A 25,864-nucleotide genomic window follows, 5' to 3' on the forward strand; every position below is an offset into this window, starting at 1 on the left:
CAGAAACAGAAAACCAAATACTGCATGTTCTCACTTATAAGTGGGAGCTAAACACTGGGCACACATGGACATAACGATGGCAGCAATTCACACTGGAGTCTACTAGAGGGAGGGAAGGAGACAAGAGTTGAAAAACTGTTGGATACTATGTGGTAAGTAGGCAAACAAGTTTGAAGACTTTAGATCTGACTAACATTCCTTCACCTCTTTGGGTTTTATGATTATGGTGCTAAGAGTTCAATCAGTAATACTGCTGACTGGCAGATCATCCAGCACGGACAGAGTGACTTTTTTACCAAAGGCACTATATGGTTTATGAAGCACAGCCATAACCCAAATCTAGATTATCCTTGCAGCTTTACTATACGAAGTTCAGCTGCTGAGAGCAGTTATGACATGTTGTTTTTTTATTGTTTTGTGATCTTAGGATTTCCTGTTCTATAAATGTGGATAATTTCTTTAAAAACAGTATAAGTTAAGGATACTTCTAACATAATTTTTAGTGCCCATGAAAATAGTAATTCAATAAGCAAGAAGTTTATAAGTGAACTTCATTTTATTCTGTTAAGTGTCTTATTAAAAAACTGGAATAACTTGACTTGTAATAGTTACTTTGACTTGATGTCATTCATACAGAGATTTGGAATGTGTACCATGAATATTTAGTTTTGCTGGAAATCTAACTGCTACTATGTTAACGTTTAAACTGTGGCCTGTAGTACTTATTGATTGATTTAAATACTATCCTTAAAGGTTAAGATTTAATTTTTAGGTTGGAAGAGTGGGGCACACAAGGTCCATGCGTTGTGTGGCCCCCAAGAATAAGGGGCTGAAAACCACATGTACTTTCTCTTGACCAGGAACAGTAGAACATCATACCTTTGAGTAGATCAAACTGTCTGCTTCATAAAGAGACTTCAGCATTGTTCTTATAAAACCTCATAAAATGTTTCCTTGATTTTACACTTGAAAGTGGGAGACTGTAGAGGCTTAATTTAATAAAATACATATTTAAAAATCACTAGTGGTATTTTCAAGTGTTCATAACTAAACCATGAAAATCAGAAAATTGGCATTACTGCCATCTCATTGTCTGACTCCATTTGGGTTTTGTCACTTTTCTTGATGTTCTTTATAGTAAAATATCCAATTTAGAATCACATACCACATTTAGTTGATGTGTTTCTTTAGTCTCCTTTAGTCTGAAGTAGTTACTCACTTTTCCCTCTGCTTTAAAGATTAGAGACCGGTTATTTAGTAAAATGAATTGGAGTTTGAGTTGTACAGTGTTTTCTCATTATTAGAGTCAGGTTATGTATCTTCAGCAGGAATTTCACAAAACTGATTCTGTGTTCTTCTCATTGCATGCTGTCAGGTGGTGTATGATTTTAGGTTGTCTTTTTTTCTGGCGATGCTCACCGATCACTTGATTGAGGTGGTGTCTATTGAGGTGTTCTATGTTTCCTATTGCTGCTGTAACAAATTACCACAAACTCATTGGTTTAAAACAGCACAAATTTGTTCTCTTAACAGTTCTGGAGGCCAGAAGTCCAAAATCAGTTTCTTTGGGCTGAAGTCATGATGTTGGCAGGGCTAGTTCCTTCTGGAGGCTCTAGGGTAAAATCTGCTTTCTTGCCTTTTCCAGCTTCTGCAGATAGCCTGTATTTTTTAGCTTGTGGCCCTTCCCTCATCTTTAAAAAGGGCATTAGTCCAGCATCTGCTTTCACTGTGATATCACCATCTCTGTCTTTGACCCTCCTGCCTCCCTCTTAAAAGTACCCCTGTGATTATGGTCCTCCTATGATAATCTCCCTATTTCAAGATCCTTAACTTAGTCATATCTGTAAAGTCCCTTTTGTCGTTTAAGATAGTATATTTACTGGTTCCAGGTATCAGGATGTGGACATCTTGGGGGACAGTTATTCAGCCTACCCAACTGTAAAGTCATTCATTTCCCCTTTGTTATTAGTATTTTGTGGGAGGATACTTGGATTCCTGGTTCCTTTTAGTGGAGAATGGTATTTAGAAGCCAAGATCTGCATGCTAGATGTGCTCATTGCTACTGGGATTTTTCTGCTCCTAGGCCCATTTAGTAGATAGAGCTAGGGAGTATGTATGTATGTATTTAGAACTGCATTTGTATTTCTTTATTAAAAGATATTCATTCATAGTGGTATCTTTAATTCCAGTCCAGCAGTACAGGGTTCATTCTTGTTTTCAATTTTTTCACTCCTTTTTCTTGACAGTGGAAAACTAACTCCAGGTATCTTTAATATATTAACTTATTCAATCAGTTCCCCTGCATATTATCAGTTTCCTTTTCTGCTACCATACTCTCCCCTACATGGATCCCTCCCTCTTCCCAATACTTGGTTTTGGTGCTTCTTGCTGGGTAGTCCTCCCATGCGGATGACTTCATCTAAGCATGGTGGTAACAGGGTAGTTGGACTTCCTACATGGTGGTTTTGGAACCTTCTATATGCCAAGTCCTTTTACTTACCTGTTATCTCATTTAAGAACTACAGTTTTGTAGATTTTTTTAATATGGTAAAAAAAATTGTAATTAACCAGCTGGACTCATTTTAGATCATCTCAATTGTGTTGGCAGCATTCAAAACATCATAAGTTAGGAGCCAGTTGAGCATACACCTTCTTCTGTCCATTAGGCCTGTTGAGTATGTTTACCTTGGCCATGCCAGTGTCATAGAGCTTCTTCACAGCCTGTTTGATCTGGTTGCCCTTAACATCCATAGTAAACACAAATGTGCTGGTGTCTTCTTCATGGCTGACTTAGTGGTCAAGGGGAACTTGATAATGTCATAATGATAAAGCTTGTTTTTTGTGGTGGTGGTCTTCCTACGACATTTGAACTGCCTTTGGAGCTGCATTGTCTTAGGCCACTGGAAGGTGGGTGGCCAGTCTTATTTTGTGTGGTTGTGGATGCCTTTCAGCACTGCCTTCTTGTTCTTCAAAGCCTTTGCTCTGACTTTGGCTTTGGGGTGGGCAAAGGCTTCCTCCTTTGTTTTTGATGCCATCTTCTTAAAAAGGCAGATTTTTATTTCGAAACTTAATTTTTTTTTTTTTTCGAGACAGAGTCTTGCTCTGTCACCCAGGCTGGAGTGCAGTGGTGTGATCTTGGCTCACTGCATCCTGCCTCCTGGGTTCAAGTGATTCTGCTGCCTCAGCCTCCCGAGTAGTTGGGACTACAGGCACGTGCCACCACGCCTGGCTAATTATTTGTCTTTTTAGTAGAGAAGGGGTTTCACTGTGTTAGCCAGGATGGTCTCTATCTCCTGACCTCATGATGCACCTGCCTCGGCCTCCCAATACATTTTTTTTTTTAAACTTGGGAGAGTCATTCAATCCAAGTGCTTGTGGTGAATTTAGTAAAACAATACATACTATTTTTGCTTGGGCTTAATTTCTTTTTAATTGAACTGCAAGTTTTTCCTGAGGCTTAAAATAATAGCTTTTTTATTTTTTTGAGATGGAGTTTCACTCTTGTTGCCCAGGCTGGAGTGCAATGGCGCGATCTCGGCTCATTGCGACCTGTGCCTCCCAGGTTCAACTGATTCTCCTGCCTCAGCCTCCTGAGTAATGGATTACAGGCATGCGCCACCACACCTGGCTAGTTTTGCATTTTTAGTAGAGACGGAGTTTCACCATGTTGGCCAGGCTGATCTTGAACTGCCTGGTCTCGAATTCCTGACCTCGTGATCTGCCTGTTAATCCTCTCAAAGTGTTGGGATTGCAGGCGTGAGCCACTGTGCCCAGCCTTAAAATAATAGCTTTTGTCACAACTCTTATATAAACTTAAGTTTTTTGTTTGTTTTGAGAATAAAAAAAAAAGACATTTTGATAGGCATTTATTTTTGTGTTTTACTCTGTTGCCCAGGCTGGAGGGATCTCCGCTCACTGCAACCTCTGCCTCCTGGGTTCAAGTGATTCTCATGCCTCAGCCTCCTGAGTAGCTGGGACTATAGGCGTGCACCACTATGCCTGGCTAATTTTTGTATTTTTAGTAGAGATGGGGTTTTGCCATGTTGACCAGGTTGGTCTTCAACTCCTGACCTGAGGTGATCTGCTGCCTCGCCCTCCCAAAGTGCTGGGATTGCAGAGGTGAGCCACAGTGCCTGACCCCATAAACCTAAGTTTTATGGGTTTAGGAGACTTTTCCAGCTTAACACAAAATAATTATAATTTGTGATACTGAATTTTACTCTACCTTTTTTTTTTTTTTTTTTTTTTTGAGACGGAGTTTCGCTCTTGTTGCCCAGGCTGGAGTGCAACAGTAAGATCTCGGCTCACTGCAACCTCCGCCTCCCAGGTTCAAGCAATTCTCCTTCCTCAGCCTCCCGAGTAGCTGGGATTACAGGCATGCACCACCATGCCTGGCTAATTGTGTATTTTTAGTAGAGACGGGGTTTCTTCATGTTGAGGCTGGTCTCGAACTCCTGACCTCAGGTGATCCACCCGCCTCAGCCTCCCAAAGTGCTGGGATTAAAGGCGTGAGCCACCATGCCCGGCCCCCCTTTTTTTAATAACATTTTTTAAATGGTGCTTTTTTTGGGGACCAGGGTGCTCTGAGGCAGGAGGCGTGCTTGAGGCCAGGAGTTTGAGAACAGCCTTGGCAACACAGCAAGACCCAGTTTCTACAAAAAACAAAAAAAATACTTCACAAATATGCATATCGTCTTTCGGCAAGGACCATGCTAATCTCTGTATTGCTCCGGTTTTAGTGTATGTGCTGCTGAAGCAAGTACTCAACTTTTGTTTTAACTGCAAGTTGATTTTATGTTACAGCTCCAAGTCTTACTAGTTTTATATCATAAATAGATGAGATCTAAACTTTGTTGATTAGAAGACATTTTGGGCCGGGCGCGGTGGCTCAAGCCTGTAATCCCAGCACTTTGGGAGGCCGAGACGGGCGGATCACGAGGTCAGGAGATCGAGACCATCCTGGCTAACACGGTGAAACCCCGTCTCTACTAAAAAATACAAAAAACTAGCCGGGCGAGGTGGCAGGCGCCTGTAGTCCCAGCTACTCGGGAGGCTGAGGCAGGAGAATGGCGTAAACCCAGGAGGCGGAGCTTGCAGTGAGCTGAGATCCGGCCACTGCACTCCAGCCTGGGCAACAGAGTGAGACTCTGTCTCAAAAAAAAAAAAAAAAAAAGACATTTTGATAGGCATTTATTTTTGTGTTTGAAGAGTATTATTTCTGCTTAGCTTCCTTAATAAACCGTGTTTTAACTATTTTATACTTCTCGTTCCTTCTATAGCAGAGGGGAAAGAGGGAGAGAATTTCCCAGAAATTACTGATTATATCTGACTGAATATTTTGGGTACAAGTCAGTTTTTGCAATTTCATTAAGTCTTATGTGAAAAATGGTCACCTGGTGGTTGAATGAAGTTTTCTAGATAGGTTGTTTGTTCTAAATGGCAGAAAATTTAACCTATCTTGTAAGTTTTTTAAAGGCTATTTGAATAGGCAGTAATTTCATGTTCCAGTAAACTGTTAGCGTGATGATGAAGGTTAACCAGTTAACTCTGGTTTTGCCTTCACTGTGAAAAATGGTTTTTAATTCATCTTATTTTTCTTTCTTGACAGAGCAAATTCGATTAAAGAATATCAGAAAAGTATACGGAAGGTGTATGTGGTATCGTTTACGGTTATTAAAACCCCAGCCAAATATTATTCCTACAGTAAAGTAAGTAATGAATTTCAAGAAAAAAACCTACTTAATGCTTATTCTTTGCTAGGTCATACAAAATATATGTGTAATGATGAATAAGTTATTGTGTCTGTAAAGAAATTGTAATCTATAGTAAGGGTAAGATATGAGAAAATGTGGGAACAGTCTGAACAGATTGGTTTAGAAGTTCAAAGGAAGGAGAATGTGCTGTTGCTGGGGATCGGGGATAGAGAGAGATAAGTCGTATCTTGAAGGACCTTGTGCCAGGATTTGAATTTTATCTTAAAGACTATGGGGAAATCTTTAAAAGATTTTAGAAGTAGGTGACATGAACAAGTTAGCATTTTATGGTGATAATTAAAGTTTATTGAGCACCTACTGTATGCTAGAATCTGTGCTAGGGCTTTATATGTTATCTAATTTAATTCTTTATTCACTTCAAAATAGATGGTTTTGCTTCTTCTCAGATAAGGAAACTAAGGCTAAGAATAATGACATAACTTGACCAAAGTCATGTAGTTAGAAGTGTTGGATCAGGAACCTAATCACCCTTTATTTGAGCAGGTCCATCTGCTTAAACAGGCCATTAACATGTTTAGTTATAGCAGACCAGTTTAATTCTGTGAGGCTATGGGGTGTACTGGTTAAGAGCAAGGCTTTGGGCATTTATCCTGCGTCATCAGTTTAGAGGTAATAGATGAAACTGACAGGAGGTGAGAGAGTTACCGTTATCGGACTACTATGTCTTGTGAATTACCTACATTTATCCAGTAGGAAGAGAAGATACAGCAAAAGAAATTAGAGTAGAATCAGTTATTTAAAAGTCTTGGTTTAAATGATAGTTTTTTCAGCATAATTTCAGGGGATTTAGTTTTTCTTTGTAAGGTTTAACTTTACCTAATTTAGTTTCTTTTTCTTTCTTTTCTTTTTTCTTTTTTTTTTTTTGAGACAGAATCTTGCTCTGTTGCCCAGGCTGGAGTGCAGTGGTGCCATCTTGGCTCACTGCAGCCTCGGCCTCCTGGGGCTCAGGCATCCTCCCACCTCAGCTTCCTGAGTAGGTGGGAGTACAGGTGTGTGCCACCATACCTGGTTAATTTTTTTTGTTTTTGTTTTTGTTTCTTTTTGAGGCGGAGTCTCGCTCTGTCGCCCAGGCTGGAGTGCAGTGGCCGGATCTCAACTCACTGCAAGCTCTGCCTCCCGGGTTTACACCATTCTCCTGCCTCAGCCTCCCGAGTAGCTGGGACTACAGGCGTCCGCCACGTTGCCCGGCTAGTTTTTTGTGTTTTTTTAGTAGAGACGCGGTTTCACCGTGTTAGCCAGGATAGTCTCGATCTCCTGACCTCGTGATCCGATCCGCCCGTCTCGGCCTCCCTGTATTTTTTTATAGGGATGGGGTTTCACCGTGTTGCCCAGGCTGTTTTTGAACTCCTGGGCTCAAGTGATCTGCCTGCCCTTGCCTCCAGAAGTGGTAGGATCACAGGTGTGAGCCACCCTGCATGAGCCACCCAGTTTAGTTTCTTTGTAGGAGGGGGGAAATTCTAGCTTTGGTGTTGAGTTCTTTAATGAGGTGAAACTAAAGGCAAAGTTAGTCTTGAGTAATTTTCTCTTCACTGTTTATTCTTTGCTGTTGGTTCTCATTTTAAATTAAATTTTCATAAAGCAGCAAGACAAAAAACAGCCCCCCCTCCACGTATCTGCGGGTTCCACATCGGAAGATTCAACAAACTGTGAATTGAAAATATTTGGGGGAAAAAAGCAAGAAAAATAACAATACAACAATTAAAAGTATAAATAAAAATATGGTATAATAACTGTTTCCACAGTGTACATTGTATTAGGTATTATAAGTAATTTAGAGATGATTTAATGTACACGGGAGGATGTATGTAGGTTATATGCAAATGTGACATCATTTTATACTGGGGACTTGAACATCCATAGATTTTGGTATCTGTGGGGTCCTGGAACCAGTCCCTGAGGATACCAAGGGATGCCTGTATTTTTGGCCTCCCAGTCTCTTGTCTGGCTTTGTTCAAGACTTTGTGGGTATCTGAACCTCAGTTTTCAAGGAGAAAAACTTTGTGAAGCTCTTTTAGTGATTAATAAACTGATTTACTTAAAGTACAGATTAAGGGAGTTTTGATAAGGAAGAATTAAATATATACTGGTAACAATTTAGATAAGGTCATAAACCTTTAAAACTTTTACTACTTAATCTTGAAACATTCTTTCAAAGTTAAACAGTTGTTGTGTAATGCTTTTCTTCTGACATCATCTGCAAAACTAAGGCATGTAATTTTTGAAAGTTGCTTCTAAAGATGACATTTCAGACTGGGCATGGTGGCTCAAGCCTGTAATCCCAGAACTTTGGGAGGCTTAGGTGGGTGGATCACCTGAGGTCGGGAGTTTGAGACCAGCCTGACCAACATGGTGAAACCCCATCTCTACTAAAAAAATCCAAAAGGTTAGCCAGGCATGGTGGTGCGTGCCTGTGGTCCCCCAGCTACCTGGGAGGCTGAGGCAGGAGAATGGCTTGAGCCCAGGAGGCAAAGGTTGCAGTGAGCCGAGATTGTGCCACTGCACTCCAGCCTGGGTGACAGAACAAGACTCCGTCCGCCACCCAGAAAAAAAGATGACACTTCAAGTTAATTACTGAAGCCAAGTGTGGGGAAAACGCTTATCTTTTCAGAGGAACCAAATGGTTTTTTTTTTTTTTTTTTTTTTTTTTGAGACTGAGTCTGGCTCTGTCGCCCAGGCTGGAGTGCAGTGGCCGGATCTCAGCTCACTGCAAGCTCCGCCTCCCGGGTTTACGCCATTCTCCTGCCTCAGCCTCCCGAGTAGCTGGGACCACAGGCGCCCGCCACTTCGCCCGGCTAGTTTTTTATATTTTTTAGTAAAGATGGGGTTTCACCGTGTTAGCCAGGATGGTCTCGATCTCCTGACCTCGTGATCCGCCCGTCTCGGCCTCCCAAAGTGCTGGGATTACAGGCTTGAGCCACCGCGCCCGGCCCCAAATGGGTTTTTTAAAAAAATTGAACACAGAGCATGATGTGATCTGTTATGTTTCCATCTTTGCTTTGGCTCTCAGGAAACTAGAGCATGGCTTTATTGGTTGTGGTAATTTTCATTAGCCTTGGGATTCTGTTAGGAGCTTCTCCTTTCCTCTTCTCATTCCTTGGCGTGGAGAACTAGATGCTCTATGTAAAACATAGGGTTTAGCATACCCTAGGTGTTTTGTTCCTTTTACCTTGCTTGGTTTTAAATCTTGTTTTTTTGGTTTCCAATTTCATTTTATCTTTGTTTTGTGAGCTTTTTTAGCCTTTTGGAGGAGTTGGAAAAACAAAAGAGGAGTTAATTCATGTGGGAATAAAGCATATTTTCAAGTTTTTTTTTTTTTTTTTAAGCATATTGAGGCTGTTACGAAATTTTGGGTTTAAAAAGTGTTAAAAAAGTTTGCTTTTGTAGGCTGGCAACATCTCTACCATCTCTACTAAAAATACAACAATTAGCCGGATGTGGTGGTGTGAGCCTGTAGTTTCAGCTACTCAGGAGGCTGAGGTTGCTGTGAGCCGAGATCGTGCCATTGCACTCCAGCCTGGTTGCGAGATTCTGTCTAAAAAAAAGATTCATTGAATGTACAAATAAACTAATGGGTACATCTCTATGGTGAAATACTTTCTCTTATTTACATCTGTGACCACAGTTTTATACTTATTTCCAAATTATTTGAAGTGAAATGGGTTGATAGAAAAACAATCCATTTGTATGTATTTCTTTGGGCTTTTAATACCTTATTGCCAGATATTTAGAGTGTACAGTGTATGAGAGTTTCTCTTTTTCTTTAACCTCTCCAGTGCTGGTAATGTTAATCTTTTACATAATTTTACTCACTAGAACACATTGGAGGGAGCAGAAATTAGTTTCTTTTCTTTTTTTTTTTTTTTTTTTTTGAGACGGAGTCTCGCTCTGTCTCCCAGGCTGGAGTGCAGTGGCCGGATCTCAGCTCACTGCAAGCTCCGCCTCCCGGGTTTAGGCCATTCTCCTGCCTCAGCCTCCCGAGTAGCTGGGACTACAGGCACCCGCCACCTCGCCCGGCTAGTTTTTTTGTATTTTTAGTAGAGACGGGGTTTCACCATGTTAGCCAGGATGGTCTCGATCTCCTGACCTTGTGATCCGCCCGTCTCGGCCTCCCAAAGTGCTGGGATTACAGGCTTGAGCCACCGCGCCCGGCCTATTTTCAAATGATACATTCTTTTATACTTTTAACCTATTATGAACATCCTTCTATAACTGTTGGCTACAAAATGTTGCATTGTGTGACTGTATCATGGTTTATTTAATTATTTCTCTGTAAATGATTTATTTAATCAGTTCCTATGAATGGACATTTAGGTGGTTTCCAAAGTTTTACTGCTATAAACAAGGCTATGTATTTATTTTTGCACAACTGACCAATTGTTTTTCCTAGTTTACCTTAATAAAAGTGTAATTGCTGGGTCAAAGCAATTCTTTTTTCCATTAAATGGTTTACTTAGTATTTATATATTTTGATCTAATTTAATAGGTCCAATAAGTTAGTAAGTTGAATTCACTTCGTATTTAAAATTGTGCAAATAGTAAGTGAGAAAATATGACATAGTAGACACTGTACTAGATTATAAAGAATGCAAAGGTAAAAAAGACACTGTCCTTGCTGTAACAGGAGTTTGTAACCCAGTGATTGTAGAATTTGAGTCAGTAGCATAGTGATAAGGTACCACTTTAGAGTTTTTGCCTTGACCTTGCCATAATGTTTTAGACTCTTTGCAGATGTATTTGTTGATGATTCACTTACCTTTTTCCTAAACAGGAAAATAGTTCTGCTTGCAGGATGGGCATTGTTCTTATTCCTTGCATATAAAGTTTCCAAAACAGACCGAGAATACCAAGAATACAATCCTTATGAAGTATTAAATTTGGATCCCGTAAGTAGTATTTTTATATAATGCATATTAGTTTAATGATCCCATGAAAATGCTATAGGTCCTCATTCTAAAAGAAATTGTTCATTCCTACAGAAATCAGACTTTGGTCAGTTCATTAAAATAAGACGTCTAATCCTCTGTTATTCTGTTTTAAGCTATAACTGTTGATTGTTATTAATAATTGGTTTTTAATTGCTGAAATAATAAAAGTATTTGAAGATGAGAGGAGAGGTCATTTTTTTTAGGTGTTTGTCTTTTCTTTTTTTTTTTTTGAGGAGTCTCGCTCTGTCGCCCAGGCTGGAGTGCAGTGGCGCGACCTTGGCTCACTGCAAACTCTGCCTCCTGGGTTCATGCTATTCTCCTGCCTCAGCTTCCCAAGTAGCTGGGACTACAGGCGCCCGCCATCATGCCTGGCTAATTTTTTGTATTTTTAGTAGAGACGGGGTTTCACTGTGTTAGCCTGGACGGTCTTGATCTCCTGACCTCGTGATCCACTTGCCTTGGCCTCCCAAAGTGCTGGGATTACAGGTGTGAGCCACTGCACCCGGCCTAAAGGCATATTTTTAAGAGAGATCTGTAATATTGGTTAATGCAAAGTTAAAACTGGGAGGTTAATTTGTGTTAGTTGAATGATAAAAATCTTATGACCTTGTATTCATTGACACTTAAGCAGTGTGGTAAAGTCTAGGTTGGGGATCTTAGAAAACTAATATCAGCCAGGAACGGTGGCTTACACCTGTAATCCTAGCACTTTGGGAAGCTAAGGTGGGAGGATCCCTTGAGGTCAGGAGTTTGGGCAACGTAGTGACACCCAAGCTCTATATAAAAAAAAAAAAATTATCTGGGTGTGGTGGCAACACGCCTATAGTCCTAGCTACTTGGGAGGCCACAGTGAGAGGATAGTTTGAGCCAAGAAGGTTGAGATGAGAGCCACACCCAGCTAGAGATGGGGTTTCATCATATGTTGGCCACACTGGTCATGAACTCCTGACCTCAGGTGATCCACCCGCCTCAGCCTCCAAAAGTGCTGGGATTACAGGCTGTGCCCGGCCTATTTTTTGATATTTAAATGTCAGTATTATTTTATGTAAATGTGTCATCTGTTTTCACTTTCAAATGATCACATGGCACATAGGTGCTCAATAAAATACATATATTGGACAATATAAGTGTTTTTATTTAAAAATGTATGGGATGAAATTTATGGGAAAATAATATAGGATGAAAAATGGATTTTGTCTTTCTCAAAATACTGAGTAGTTCATATTTTAAGTTCAAAATAGGATTATTTCTTTACAGAATTGTGCTTATTTTTGCTAACAGAAAGCTTGTTTTTTTTTTTGTTTTTTTTTTAGGGAGCTACAGTGGCAGAAATTAAAAAACAGTATCGTTTGCTGTCACTTAAATATCATCCAGATAAAGGAGGTGATGAGGTTATGTTCATGAGGATAGCAAAAGCTTATGCTGCGTAAGTATCAGGATCCATTACAGATTTTTAAGAATGGTACAGATAAAGCAGGTGCAGTGGCTCATGCCTGTAATCCCAGTACTTTGGGAGGCTGAGGCAGGAGGATTGCTTGAGCCCAGGAGTTTGAGACCTTCCCTGGCAACATACCAAGACCCCATCTCTACAAAATAAAATAAAATAAAATAAAAGAATTAACCCTGTGTGGTGGTGGGTGCCTGTAGTCCTAGCTACTTGGGAGGCTGAAATGGGAGCATTGGTTGAGCCTGGGAGGTCAAGGCTGCAGTGAGCCGTGACCGTGCCACTGCAGCCCAGCTTCAACGACAGAGTAATACCCTATCTCTAAAGAAAAAAAAAAAAAAGAGAAAAAAAAAAAAAAAGAAAAAGGATAGTTTTCTGTTTTAATAAAATAGTAAAATAGTTGTCATACACTTTGTCCAAGTGCTTACTTCATGTTGATTCTACCAGGTATTTAGGGGACTACACAGCAGCACTAACGTGGTAATTTAATTTAATTAAACTTTAATTTTTGCCATGTAAACTTGATTAAATTAAATGGTGAATGATAAGTTAATTGAGCTGTTTTATTAGCATCTTGATTAGAGGAGGGTATACTTAGATCTTGTTATCATTTCTATGTTTTTTTTTTTTTTTAGGCTTGTTCTGTTTCTCTTGTTTTGACAATGTATAGCTTATCTCATTTAAACTATTTAAAGACAAGTTTAATTTGGAATTTTAAGTACTTCATTTTTGGTATCTTTTTCTTCTTAGAATTTTTTCACACAAGATTATTCTTAGATAATAACTACTGTACTTGTTGAGATATGGATTTTTAAGGTCTCCTTTTTTACTGCTCAGAAACTTTCTTCACATATCTTTTTAGAACTTCCAAATAATTTTTCTTGTTGGTCTTACACCTTAGGTAAGGTGCATTGTTATTGTGAGATACATATATTCACATATACATTATATGCACACACACATGTCTGTGTATTTGTAAAGTTTGAGGAACATTTGTGCACACTTTTGGGAAACAGAATGGAGTATGTTAAAATTAGATGCAGTGATCTCTTGGGTATTAATCTTCCAGGAGATGAAACTTAACTAGGTTCTTCAGGACTCTTGATAAGTACATCCCCACACAGCTCTTATATTGAATGAAAGAGTAAAATATGAGATTGTCTGTCTTTTGAGGACTCAGTGATGTATAATATTGTAAACTTGTTTTAAACATGTAAGTAAATACAAGCATCCTTTGGAGATATTATAGGTTCAGTTCCAGTCTCCTACAATAAAGCAAATATTGCAATAAAGTGAGTCACATAAATTTTTTTGTTTCCTACTGCATATAAGTTGTTTCTACTATACCATAGTCTATTAAGTGTGCAGTAGCCTTATGTCTTAAAAAACAAGGTACATACCTTCATTTAAAAATACCGTATTGCTAAAAAATGCTAGTAATCTGAGCCTTTGACAAATTGCATTCTTTTTGCTGTTGGAGAGTCTTGCCTTGATGTTGATGGCTGTTGACTGATAAGGATAGTGGTTACTGAAGGTTGGGCTGGCTGTGACAATTTCTTAAAATAAGACAACAGTGAAGTTGACTACATTAGTTAAATTCTTTTCACGAAAGATTTCTCTAGCATGTGATGCTATTTGATAGTATTTTATTCACAGAACTTCTTTCTTTTTTTGTGTAATGGAGTCTTGCTCTGTTGCCCAGGCTTGAGTGCAGTGGCATGATCTTGGCTCACTACAACTTCTACCTCCTGGGTTCACACCATTCTTCTGCCTCAGCCTCCCGAGTAGCTGGGACTACAGGCGCCCGGCACCGTGCCCGGCTAATTTTTTATTTTTTTAGTAGAGATGGGGTTTCACTGTATTAGCTGGGATGATCTCAATCTCCTGACCTCGTGATCCACCCACCTCGGCCTCCCAAAGTGCTGGGATTACAGGTGTGTACCACTGCGCCCGGCCAGAACTTCTTTCAAAATTGGAGTCAATCCTCTCACATTCTGCCACTGCTTTATCAACTTAAGTTTATGTAATATTCTAAATCCTTTATTGTCATTTCAACAGTGTTCATAGCATCTTTGTCAGGAATAGATACCATCTTAAAAAGCTACTTTCTTTGCTCAACTATAAGAAGCAACTCATCTGTTCAAGTTTGATTGTGAGATTCCAGCAATTCAGTCACATCTTCAGGCTCCACTTCTTTAGTTCTCCTGCTATTTCTAGCACATATGTAGTGACTTTCTGTACTGAAGTCTTGAACTGTTCCAAGTCATCCATGAAGGTTGAAATCAACTTCTGGCTGGGTGTGGTGGCTCATGCCTGTAATCCCAGCACTTTGGGAGGCTGAGGCAGGTGGATCACCTGAGATCAGGAGTTTGAGACCAGCCTGACCAACATGGAGAAACCCCATCTCTACTAAAAATTCAAAATTAGCCGGGTGTGGTGGCGCATACCTGTAATCCCAGCTACTTGAGGCTAAGGCAGGAGACTCTGCTGGAACCCGGGAGGTGGAGGTTGTGGTGAGCTGAGATTGTGCCATTGCACTCCAGCCTGGGCGACAGAGTGAGACTCCATATCAAAAAAAAAAAAGAAAAGAAAAGAAATAAACTTCTACCAAACTCCTCTTGATGCTGACATTTTAGACTCTTCCTGTGAATCACAAATGTCCTTAATGGCATTTAGAATAGTGAATCCTTTCCAGAAGGTTTTCAATTTACTTTACCCAGATCCATCAGAGGTATCACTCTGTTTGTAGCAGCTATTGCTTTACAAAGTGTTTGTGTTTTTTTTTTTTGTTGTTGTTTTTTGAGATGGAGTCTCACTCTGTTGCCCAGGCTGGAGTGCATTGGCACAATCTTGACTCACTGCTACTTCTGCCTCCTGGATTCAAGCAATTCTCCTTCCTTAGCCTCCCGAGTAGTAGGGACTACAGGAATGCACCACTGTGCCTGGCAAATTATTGTACTTTTAGTAGAGACAGGGTTTCATGTTGGCCAGGCTGGTCTTGAACTGCTGACCTCAGGCGATCTGCCCACCTCAGCCTCTGAAATTGCTTAGTGCAAGTGTTATTATTTCTTAAATAAGACTTAAAAGTCAAAATTACATTTTGATCTGTGTGCTGCAGAATGAATGTTGTGTTAGCAGGTGTGAAAACAACATTAAAATCCTTGTACAGCTCCGTCAGAGTTCTTGAGTGACCAGGTGCATTGTCAGTGAGCAGTAATCTTTTGAAAGGAATCGTTTTGTTTTTTTGAGCAGGTCTCAACAGTGGGCTTAAAATATTCAGTAATCCGTGCTGCCAACACATGTACTGTCATCAGGGATTTATTGTTCTATTTATAGAGCATGGTAGAATAGATATAGCATAGATCTTAAGAGCTCTAGGACTTTTGGAATGGCACATCAGCATTGGCTTCAAGTTAAAGTCACCAGTAGCATTAGCCTCTACCAAGAGAGTCAACCTGTCTTTTGAAGCTTTGAAGTCAGGCATTTATTTCTCTCCAGCTATGAAAGTCCTAAATGGTGTTATTTTTCCAATATAAGGCTATTTTGTCTACATTGAAAATTTGTTGTTTAGCCACCTTCATTGTGATCTTAGCTAGATCTTCTGGATAACTTGCGGCAACTTCCAAATCAGCACTTGCTACTTCACCTTGCACTTCTGTTGTAGAGATGGTTTCTTTTGGAAAATCTCGTGAACCAACATCTGCTAGCTTCTGCAGCTCCCTCACCTCTCTCAGCCTTCGTTAAGGCCTTGCTTTGGATTAGGCTTTGGCTTAAGGGAATGTTGTGCCTAGTTTAATCTTCTATCCAGACCACTGAAACATTGTTCAAATCAGCAACAAGGCTGTTTCACTTTCCTCTTATTTGTGTGTTCACTTTTAAGTTCCTTTAAGCACTGTTGCTCTGAATTCACAACTTGACTGTTTGGCTCAAGAGGCCTAGCTTTTGGCTTGTTTTGACTTTTGACATGCCTTCCTCACTAAGCTTAGTTATTTCTAGCTTTTGATTCAGAGTGAGAGACATGTGAGTCTTTTTTTCATTTCAACATTTAGAGACCAATAGGGTTAGTGATTTGCCCAATTTGAATCTTGTTGTGTCTCAGGGAATAAGGAGGCATGAGGAGAGGGAGAGAGATGGGGGAATGGCCAGTGAGTAGAGCATTCGGAAAACATGTGTATTAAGTTCTTTTTCTTCTGCAGGTGCAGTTTTTGTGCCAGCTCCGCAATGATAATAGAAATGTCAAAGATCACATGTCACTATAACAGATAAAATAATAGTGAAAACATTAGATATATTGTTAGACTTACCAAAATGTGACAGAGGGACATGAAGTGAGCACATGCTGTTGGAAAAATGGCACTGATAGAATTGCTTGATGCAGGGTTGCCACAAATGGCAAAAAAAACACACGATTATCTGCAAAATGCAATAAGAAGTTTACTTGTAATTGGATACTAAGTTATAATAGCAAATTGTGAAAGTGGCATGTGAATGACAGAAGTTTGGGAGATATCACCTTACTTATTTTTGTACTTAGAGGATATTGACTATGTCCCTTCTCTCCCCTTGTTTTGTGGCTTGCTGTTTATCTGTATGGATTACTATATGATTCTGTCATAAAGCAGTGCCATTAGGATTTCTGAAGTGTGTATTACATTTTCTGCATAGCAGTTGTCCTTGAGATTGCTGTCTTTCAGTTAGTGTCTCCTTCAAGCATTTACTCTCTCTTCACAAGTATTGGTATGCCTTGATTGCTGTCTTCAGGTAATTTAAAAAGACATTTCCAGAGGAAGTCAGATAGCCAAGATTATTTAATTAGTAGCTTTAATTTTAGTGCTTTGGTGAAATTTCCCCACCCTATCCCCCCAGTCTTAAGGTATTTTAACATTTTCAAGTTTATGATTTTGTTCTCAGATTTGTGGAAATCTGTGATGTGTGGTCACTATTCTGAAAAATGCACAAGAATAATATAAGGCCTTTAGTTTTAACTCAGTTTTGTGGTTAAACTATAGAATATTTTATGTATAAAATATCTTAAATAGTTGACTTTCTATCAGACCAATGAAAAAGTGAAATGATCATGGGACCTAGAACCTTGAGATTATGTAACTTGCATAAATAGAACTAAATTAGATAAAGGCATATATTTTACTAACTATAAGTTCTAAGTGCTTGAGTTGAAGTTCCTATCTCGTGAATAACTCTAGCAGCCTTGGAATGCAGTTATATAGGCTTTGATGTGCAAAGTTTTTTAGAACTTGCATAGGTTATTTGAGATCATTTCTCTCTCCTTAGTTGCCTATTATAATAAACCAACTGGGTCATTTCATTTTTTTTTTTTTTAATCAGATTCTAACTTGAAAGAAAGTCTGGTTATTTTTTAGGAGTTATGCCATTTAATTCTCTGGTTCATTATCTAGATAGAATTGAGATTTTGCTCTCAGATGTAAAACCTGTCTTTAAAGCTATTTTATAGCAAGTGGGCAGCATTGTCACCTTGAAGATATGTTAATTTTTATAAAAGCATATGGTTTTTACAGATGAGCATGTAACTTATAATAACTATGCATAGCCAACTCATGGTCACTTGTTTACAGTTTAGTGAAAGCATTCTCTAGATCAGGATTTGTAATCTGGAGTCCCTGAAATTATATACACAATTTATGTGTCTTTGTAATGTGCATTTTCCCCAGGGCAAAGGGGTCATAGATTTCCTTAGATTCATAAGAGAATCTATAATCATCCTCCCTCTAACCCCAAAAAAGTTAAGGGTTATAATCATGTTTAGGAAACTACACTCATTAAATTTTCAAAAATTCTCTTAGCATCATTAATCTTGTTTAAGCTTGTTAAATGTGAATTATACTAAAATTACACAAGTTTTAAGTATTTTAACTCTTAGAAGTGGTGTTATACTGAAATACTCAGTAACAAAAAATCATTTGCTTCTTAAACTGACTTTAAGTTGCTGACTTATTTTATTAGATTGAATGTTCAATGTGGTTCCATCACACAGCAGTTGTAGAAGTCAGTTTAATGAGTGAGTTAATGTAATCATAACTCCTATGTCCGTGTAGGTTGCAAAATTAGAATGTCTCTGATATGAGCTGTGCTTTATTTGACAAAATCTGGGAGTATTGTATAGAGGACAGAGCAGTTTGTTTTGCTGCCATAATGACAAAGGCAGAAGGGGACAGAGATGATTATTTTGGGCAGAAGGATCCAATTAGACAATAGTGAAAGAAACAATAGCTAAAACTCTGAGTTGGACGGACAGTTGTACAGGGAATCTAGGACAAATTTTTTTCAGAAACATCCGTCAATTTTGAAAAGAAAATCTTAACACTATTCCTTATTAACTTGCAACCTGTCTAGTAATGCTCTTCATTGGCCCCTGTATTTTTCTGTGGCCTTTAATCAAATAGTGTAAGTGGAGTTACAATTAAATAAGGATTAAAGATATCAAGGCACCTGTTTGCGTACATGACTAAATTGATAAATTTAAAAATATTTTCAAGTCATTGAAAACTGATGAATGTCCTTTTTGCTATTTTATAAAGGTATTTCTGCATCGCCTATCTCAGATTGGAGTTTTGTTAAATAGAAACTACATTGACTCTTAAGTTTTGAGAAGCAGAAGTATGCTTAAAATTAGATTTGACCATATGCAAGATCTTTTACCAATTGGTCTCCAAGAATGCCTTTCTTATTATGTTATTGGTCATTTTTGAGCATGTGTGTTGGGACAGGGAGGGGTTCTGCCTTATATTCCTTAACTACATTGTAAAATTTTCTAAGGAATTGGGAATTTATTTTAATGCCTTTCAACGTCTTCACTGGGAACTGGAATAAAACTACTCTTGACTCAGTACCTTGAGCCATTGTCAAAGTCAGGGGTTAAATTTTAGGTATCTAAAAATTACTCTTTAACTTTCACATTCCCTGGGTTAGGAAGCTGCTGTTTAGGGGAAATTTTCCTAGTTTTTCTGGCAATTGGCTTAGGAGAAAATTATGATGTTAGCACAGTGCAAATTACCTTACCCACAGCAATGGAGTTTTACATGTGGTGGTCATTTGTTTCTTTCGGAATGTGGTGCTGTTGTTTTGTAGGGAAGCTACCATTATGATTTAAATTTATGTTTTAAAAAATATGTATTTATCATTATTAATGTGTAAACATGCTCATTGAAGAAATTTTGGAAAATATGTGAGAGTATAAGGGGGAAAAAAATTCCCTACAGTTCTCCCTGCCTTCTTGGAAAATGTGGTGGCCTTGAAAGTTTGGTCTGGTTGAACTGACTAAGCTTGAGAACCATGGGCCAACCAGGACTTAGTATCAAGATGCAGTAGTTAGCATTTTCTGTTAATGCAGCATTTGTTGCTCCTCCCTTTCCCTTTCTCCTGATTTCAGAGAGACTGTTTTTGATTCATGGAATCAGTATCTTCTAAGAAATGAGTTGGTTGGCTAATGGAGTTTGTCTACATGAGTGCTTATTTTTCAGATGTGGCTTTCTAATTTTGCAACTTTGTTCTTTTGATGCTAGTTTAACTGATGAAGAGTCCCGGAAAAATTGGGAAGAATTTGGAAATCCAGATGGGCCTCAAGGTATGGTAAATGATTTTAAAATATTGGCGATATGATATATATTATAAAAATGTAAACCAGATTAAAGGAATAATATTATTTTCTTACTAAACTTATACTCACGTGGAGTTTAACATAGATAAATTGAGCTCTCATTAATTTTTGCTTTATTTTTCTTTCTAAAGACTAGTTTGAACGATATAATTTAAGTTGATCCAGAGAGAAGAGTAATCACTATAATTTCCAATTACTAGTTGATAAAAATTTGGAGGAAAAAATCTATTTTTCTTTACTGACTTCATATTTTCTTATGTGTTCATAGTGTTTATGTAAACTCAGGACATATAAAATAATTTACATTTTCTTGAGAGAAGGAATTTGTACTTATACAGGGTTTTGTTTTCCTTCTTGAAAAATTTGAAGTTTCAGATATAAACTATATCCCTGAACTTTTGTGTAATGGGGACCTACTAATAAGATCGTCTTTCTCAAAGTTTGTTTTTGTGTTGTGGGGGAGAGTTTTGGGATATATTATAGATCCCAAATATATTTAATATATTTATTAAGACTGAAAGTAGAGATTCTTCAGAAACTCGTATTTTTTCTATTTCAGCCACAAGCTTTGGAATTGCCCTGCCAGCTTGGATAGTTGACCAGAAAAATTCAATTCTGGTGAGTGCATTTAAATAAGATACATTATAATGTATTAGACAAAATTTTTGTTGTGTACAATCTGTCTTGGTAATATAAGAAGAACTATTACAGAGAAAATACTGGTGTGCTATTCATTCATTTGAGACAGTCTTACTCTGTTGCCCAGGCAGGAGAGCAGTGGTGGGATCTCAGTTCACTGCAACCTCTGCCTCCCGGAGTCCCCTGAGTGGCTGGGATTACAGGTGCCCACCACCATGCCTGGCTAATTTTTGCATTTTTTGTATAGATGGGGTTTTGCCATGCTGGCCAGGCTGGTCTCAAACTCTTAACTCCTGACCTCAAGTGATTTGCCTGTCTTGGCCTCCCACCGTGTTGGGATTACAAGCGTGAGCACTATGCCTAATTTTAATGTATGATAAATTAAATTGTATATATTCCATATGGTATTTCAGGAGGAGGTAGGATATCAGTCTCAATCAGTGATAGTACTGCAACCCTAAAATGGCAGGAATTATTTTACTCAGGGATACATTCCTACTTCAACTTTCTTGAAAATAATTGTTTAAAGGCTATCTTTGAGGCAATAAAAACAAAATCCACACAGTCTGTAATTTGTTTTGAAAATGACTATTAAGTTATTTTGTGGCAGATTAAAATTGGTTCTTGAGGGGTATATAGTTGCTGCTTAAGCTTGTTTATCATGCTTCTGCTTAGTAGGAATAGTTGAAAAGCAATAAGTTACTACCAGATTTAGGATCAAGTAATAGGAGAAAAATCAGTAGATAAAAATTGCTGGTCAACATTATGAAGTGGCTTCTTGATACTTCGCTAAAGGAACGTTTGGCCAGGGACTTCTTATCTCATTTGTTCCCAGGGCACACTACTGAGAGGTTATGGCTATGTAAGTACCTGCCTGACTGGAAGAGAAATGTAATTTACAAAACTGTTTTACTGGTGTTATCTGTATTGTGTCAGTAAATGACAAATTAAAAGGTAATTTATTATAGTGGATATGAACATAGGCTATAGAGCTGAACTACTTGAGTTCAAATCCTGGCTGTACAATTTACTAACTGTGTCCTAGGACTAGTTTTGTAAATGATGTGTACTGCAGGTTTTCTGCCTACAAAAGGAAGGTTAATAATGGTACCTTACTCTTGGAGTTTGAGAATAAGGATTAAACAAGATAATACATGAGGAATCCTTTTAATAGTGGCTACCCCACTGTAAGCCTCAAAATAAATTCATGGATGTTGTTTTAATTTACCTGATGAAGGCCATAATTCTTTTTGTCTTCAATTCTAGGTTTTACTTGTGTATGGATTGGCATTTATGGTTATCCTTCCAGTTGTGGTGGTAAGTTGTAGCTTTTTAAGTTAACGTTTATTTGGAAAGGAGATTGACGTGTTTTGGAGTCTCCCTATAACATTTTTAATGTATGTTAGAATATTGATCCTTGAATTTAAGAATCTTGCTGGGTGAGACAGCTCACACCTGTAATCCCAACACTGAAGCTGAGGTGGGAGGATCACTTGAGCCTAGGTGTTTGAGGTTGCAGTGAGCCATGACCCCACCACTGTACTCCAGCCTGGGCCACAGAGTGAGACCCCAACTTAAAAAAAAATTATATAACTATACTATTAAAGGTCTTCTAAAGGTGACATTACTCGAGCATGATAATATGTATATCCTCCCAATTCAAAAGTTACCCACAACTGACCAGACATGGTGGCTCACTCCTGTAATCCCAGTGTATTGGGAAGCCAAGGCGAGCAGATCAGTTTAGGGCAGGAGTTTGAGACCAACATGGTGAAATCCTGTCTCTACTAAAAATACAAAATTAATCGGACATGCTGGTTGGAACCCAGGAGGCAGAGGTTGCAGTGAGCGAAGATTGTGCCGCTACACTCCAGCCTGGGTGACAGAGCGAGACTCTGTCTCAAAGAAAAAAACAAAAATCACAAAAGTTACAATTGAGTTAACACAAATACATATATACATACGTATACATATACATATGTGTATATGTATATATGTGTAACATGTGCATCTATGTATATATATTTTAAATACAGGGAAAACTGTCCATTATAATTTTATTTTTGTTACTTATTTATTTATTTTTAAGACAAGGTCTTGCTGTAGTAAGGTGCTGCAAACATGGCTCTCTGCAGCCTCTACCTCCTGGATTCAAGCAAATCCTCCCATCTCAGCCTCCCAAGTAGCTCAGACCACAAGTGTGTACCACCATGCCCCACTAATTTTTTGATTTTTTTTGTAGAGATGGGGTCTTGCCATGTTGTCCAGGCTGGTCTTAAACTCTTGGACTCAAATGATTATCCTGCCTTGGCCTCCCAAAGTACTAGGCTTACAGGTGTGAACCACCATGCCTGGCTGACACAGATATATTTAAAGTTTAAAATGAAAGTCTTCCTGCACTACCACCCTCAACTTCGTTTATTTAGGAATCATTGCCAAGTTTGGTGTTTTCTCTTTGAAATCTTTTTCTATGCATTCATGTACACACATTCATTTAAAAATTAACCTTTAATGAGATTTTACTGTATGTATGCATTATTCTGTTTTTTTTGCTTAATATATTGAGGATGCAACATATAGAACAGCCTCATTTTTTTTTTTTTTTTTTTTTTTTTTTGAGGCAGAGTCTTCACTCTGTCGCCCAGGCTGGAGTGCAGTGGCACCATCTCGGCTCACTGCAAGCTCCGCCTCCCGGGTTCGCACCATTCTCCTGCCTCAGCCTCCCGAGTAGCTGGGACTACAGGCGCCCGCCACCGTGCCCGGCTAATTTTTTGTATTTTAGTAGAGACGGGGTTTCACCGTGTTAGCCAGGATGGTCTCGATCTCCTGACCTCGTGATCCGCCCGCCTCGGCCTCCCAAAGTGCAGGGATTACAGGCGTGAGCCACCGCGCCCGGCCTAACAGCCTCATTTTTTAAAGCAGCTGTATAATACTATAATATGGAGATACCATTTGATTTTTACCATTTATTACTTTTGTTACTTGTCTCCTTTCTGATCCTGGAGTTCCTTTTAGTCACATAGTGAAACTAATAATTAAGTTGTTTGTTTTGCCTTCTTCAAAGGATTGTTGCAAGAATCCAATCATATTGAGTAATATGAATGAAAGTTTCATGTCACTTGTAAAATTACGCCTACATTTGTTTATCGAGTATTTATTGAAGACATGTTTTGTGTCAAGAACCAGCTTGGTGCTTATAGCAGTGGGTAGTTTTATCCCTTTTTGGTCTTTAAGGAATTTCTATCCAAAATGGTAAATGTTTTAATTATATATATGCAGTGACTTAGGTTAGTGTTTAGGCTTCAGACAATATAAATATTTGCTAAATAAATAACTTGAAATAGCAACAAAGAGGTGCTTATTTTAAGACTCAGGTATTTTTGTTGTTTTATGAATATTTAGAAGATTTGACCATAAACATATTCTGCATCAAACTTAACATTTATCAGGATTTTGTTTTGCCTTTTTTTTTTTTTTTGAGACAAGAGTCTCCCTCTGTCACCTAGGATGGAGTGCAATAGTGTGATCATGGCTACTGCAGCCCTGACCTACCTGGGCTCTAGCAATCTTCCCACCTCAGGTTCCGGAGCAGCTGGGACTAGAGGCATGTGCCACCATGCCCAGCTAATGTTTGCATTTTTCTTTTTCTTTCGTAGAGACAGGGTCTCACTATGTTGCCCAGGCTAGTCTCAAATTCCTGGGCTCAAGCAGTCCTCCCAAAGTGCTGGGATTACAGGCATGAGCCACCTCTCCCAGCCTATCATAGTTTTTATACTTTCTTTCTTAATTTTATTTGTGTTTTAGGGCTCTTGGTGGTATCGCTCAATACGCTATAGTGGAGACCAGATTCTAATACGCACAACACAGATTTATACATACTTTGTTTATAAAACCCGAAATATGGATATGAAACGTAAGTAAACTTAAGTAACTTTGCTATTAATCACATTATTTTGTGACTCACTTATGTGGGGTTGACGTATATATATTCCTTAACTCTGTACTAGTGAGATTCCATTGCACAGTTTTATAAATAGTTAATTTATATAATTAAAGCTAGAGAAAAATGCCAGCACCCTTTATCACATTTATTAATTTATATTTCCATTGTTCACGTTTACTCATGTATTTCATCAGAAATTTTACCAGAAGCCTTATGCGTGCAAGTTTTGTAATACTAGCTAACATTTATTATTTGTTGTATGCCAGACACTGCTAGTTGCTGTACATGTCTTGACTCATTTAATTTTTGCTGTGCTCCTGTAAGTTAGTTCTGTTTTTAAGTACATCTTATAGATGAGGAAACTGAGGCACAGAAAAGTAACACACTCAGGGATACACAGTAAGTGATATCCAGGATTGAACCCAGGCAGTCTGGTTCTTGAGCCTTAAACCATTATGTCATATTGTATTAATTGTAGTAAAAATAAAAAGTCTTAGGTGTGTGAAAGAAAACTGTTAGAATATTTCATTCCCATTTCTTATTTAAAAATTTAAGAAAAAAATTTTCACTTTCTTTGATTATATAAAGCAAACATTGTAGTTTATCCCTGGGAGATAGAGTGTTGCCTTTCAGAATGATGGCTCTGCAAAAATCATAGATGCTCCTCCATCCCTCCTTAAAAAAAAGTGATAAAAGAATGTAAGTTTCAAATTGTGTTTCTGGGACCAAAATGGACTTTTCTGTATTTTGGATTTGGCAATTTTACTAATTAGTAATCAGAAAGACTTAACGACCATATATGACTGTGTGTGAACAGATTTTACATTTCTGAATGAGTTAATACTACTTTGCCTTACCGAAAATATTACCCTTCCTAAAGCTGGATTGAAATGTTAATACAGAATCTTACTCCCTTATGAAAATGTTTCATGTTTATAATTTTAAGTGTGCTTTTTGCCTCAATCGTTTTGATTTCTGTTTCTTTTCTGAGGATGGTATCCTTACACAGCTTTGTCAGGAAGCATTGTTTAGCTGGTGGATTTCTTTAGACATTCTAGGTTATTTTAGCTGTTTTAGGAACAATTTTTATTAAGTAAACATTTGAGGGTAGTAATAGTAATAGCTCACACAAGTACTGTGCTTGCTGTGTGTCAGGCACATATGAAGAAGCTGAGATACACAGATATGAAGAATATTATCCTAGGTCATTTAGCTAGGAAGTAACAAAATACCAAGGTCTGTGAACTTAACTTCTGTACTATCCTGCATTTTGTGAGTACATTACATGAATTTTTTTTTTCTCCGAGACGAAGTTTCTCTCGTCTTCCAGGCTGGAGTACGGTGGCGCAATCTGAGCTCACCACAACATCCGCCTGCTAGGTGCAAGTGATTCTCCTGCCTCAGCCTCCCAAGTAGCTGGGATTACAGGCGTGCACCACTATTGCCTGGCTAAGTTTTGTATTTTTAGTAGAGGTGGGGTTTTACCATGTTGGCCAGCTTGGT

At 38.4% G+C, this 25,864-nt stretch overlaps 1 protein-coding gene and 1 non-coding gene across 2 annotated transcripts in view; one reads left to right on the forward strand and one right to left on the reverse strand.

Moving 5' to 3' along the window:
• LOC105478754 (SEC63 homolog, protein translocation regulator) overlaps positions 1 to 25,864 on the forward strand; it is an 87,835-nt gene that overhangs the window by 22,866 nt on the left and 39,105 nt on the right. The window contains exons 2-8 of the mRNA XM_011736379.3: positions 5,609 to 5,708; positions 10,543 to 10,657; positions 12,013 to 12,125; positions 19,685 to 19,746; positions 20,339 to 20,397; positions 21,685 to 21,735; positions 24,223 to 24,331. Coding sequence (XP_011734681.1) covers positions 5,609 to 5,708; positions 10,543 to 10,657; positions 12,013 to 12,125; positions 19,685 to 19,746; positions 20,339 to 20,397; positions 21,685 to 21,735; positions 24,223 to 24,331 — 609 coding nt within the window. The remainder of the gene's footprint in view (positions 1 to 5,608; positions 5,709 to 10,542; positions 10,658 to 12,012; positions 12,126 to 19,684; positions 19,747 to 20,338; positions 20,398 to 21,684; positions 21,736 to 24,222; positions 24,332 to 25,864) is intronic.
• On the reverse strand, positions 4,660 to 4,763 carry LOC112426097 (U6 spliceosomal RNA). The gene has a single exon (XR_003017369.2). It is a non-coding gene; the product is annotated as a U6 spliceosomal RNA (small nuclear RNA).

This window comes from Macaca nemestrina, chromosome 5 (assembly GCF_043159975.1).
Source record: "Macaca nemestrina isolate mMacNem1 chromosome 5, mMacNem.hap1, whole genome shotgun sequence".
Classification (NCBI taxonomy): Eukaryota; Metazoa; Chordata; class Mammalia; order Primates; family Cercopithecidae; genus Macaca; species Macaca nemestrina.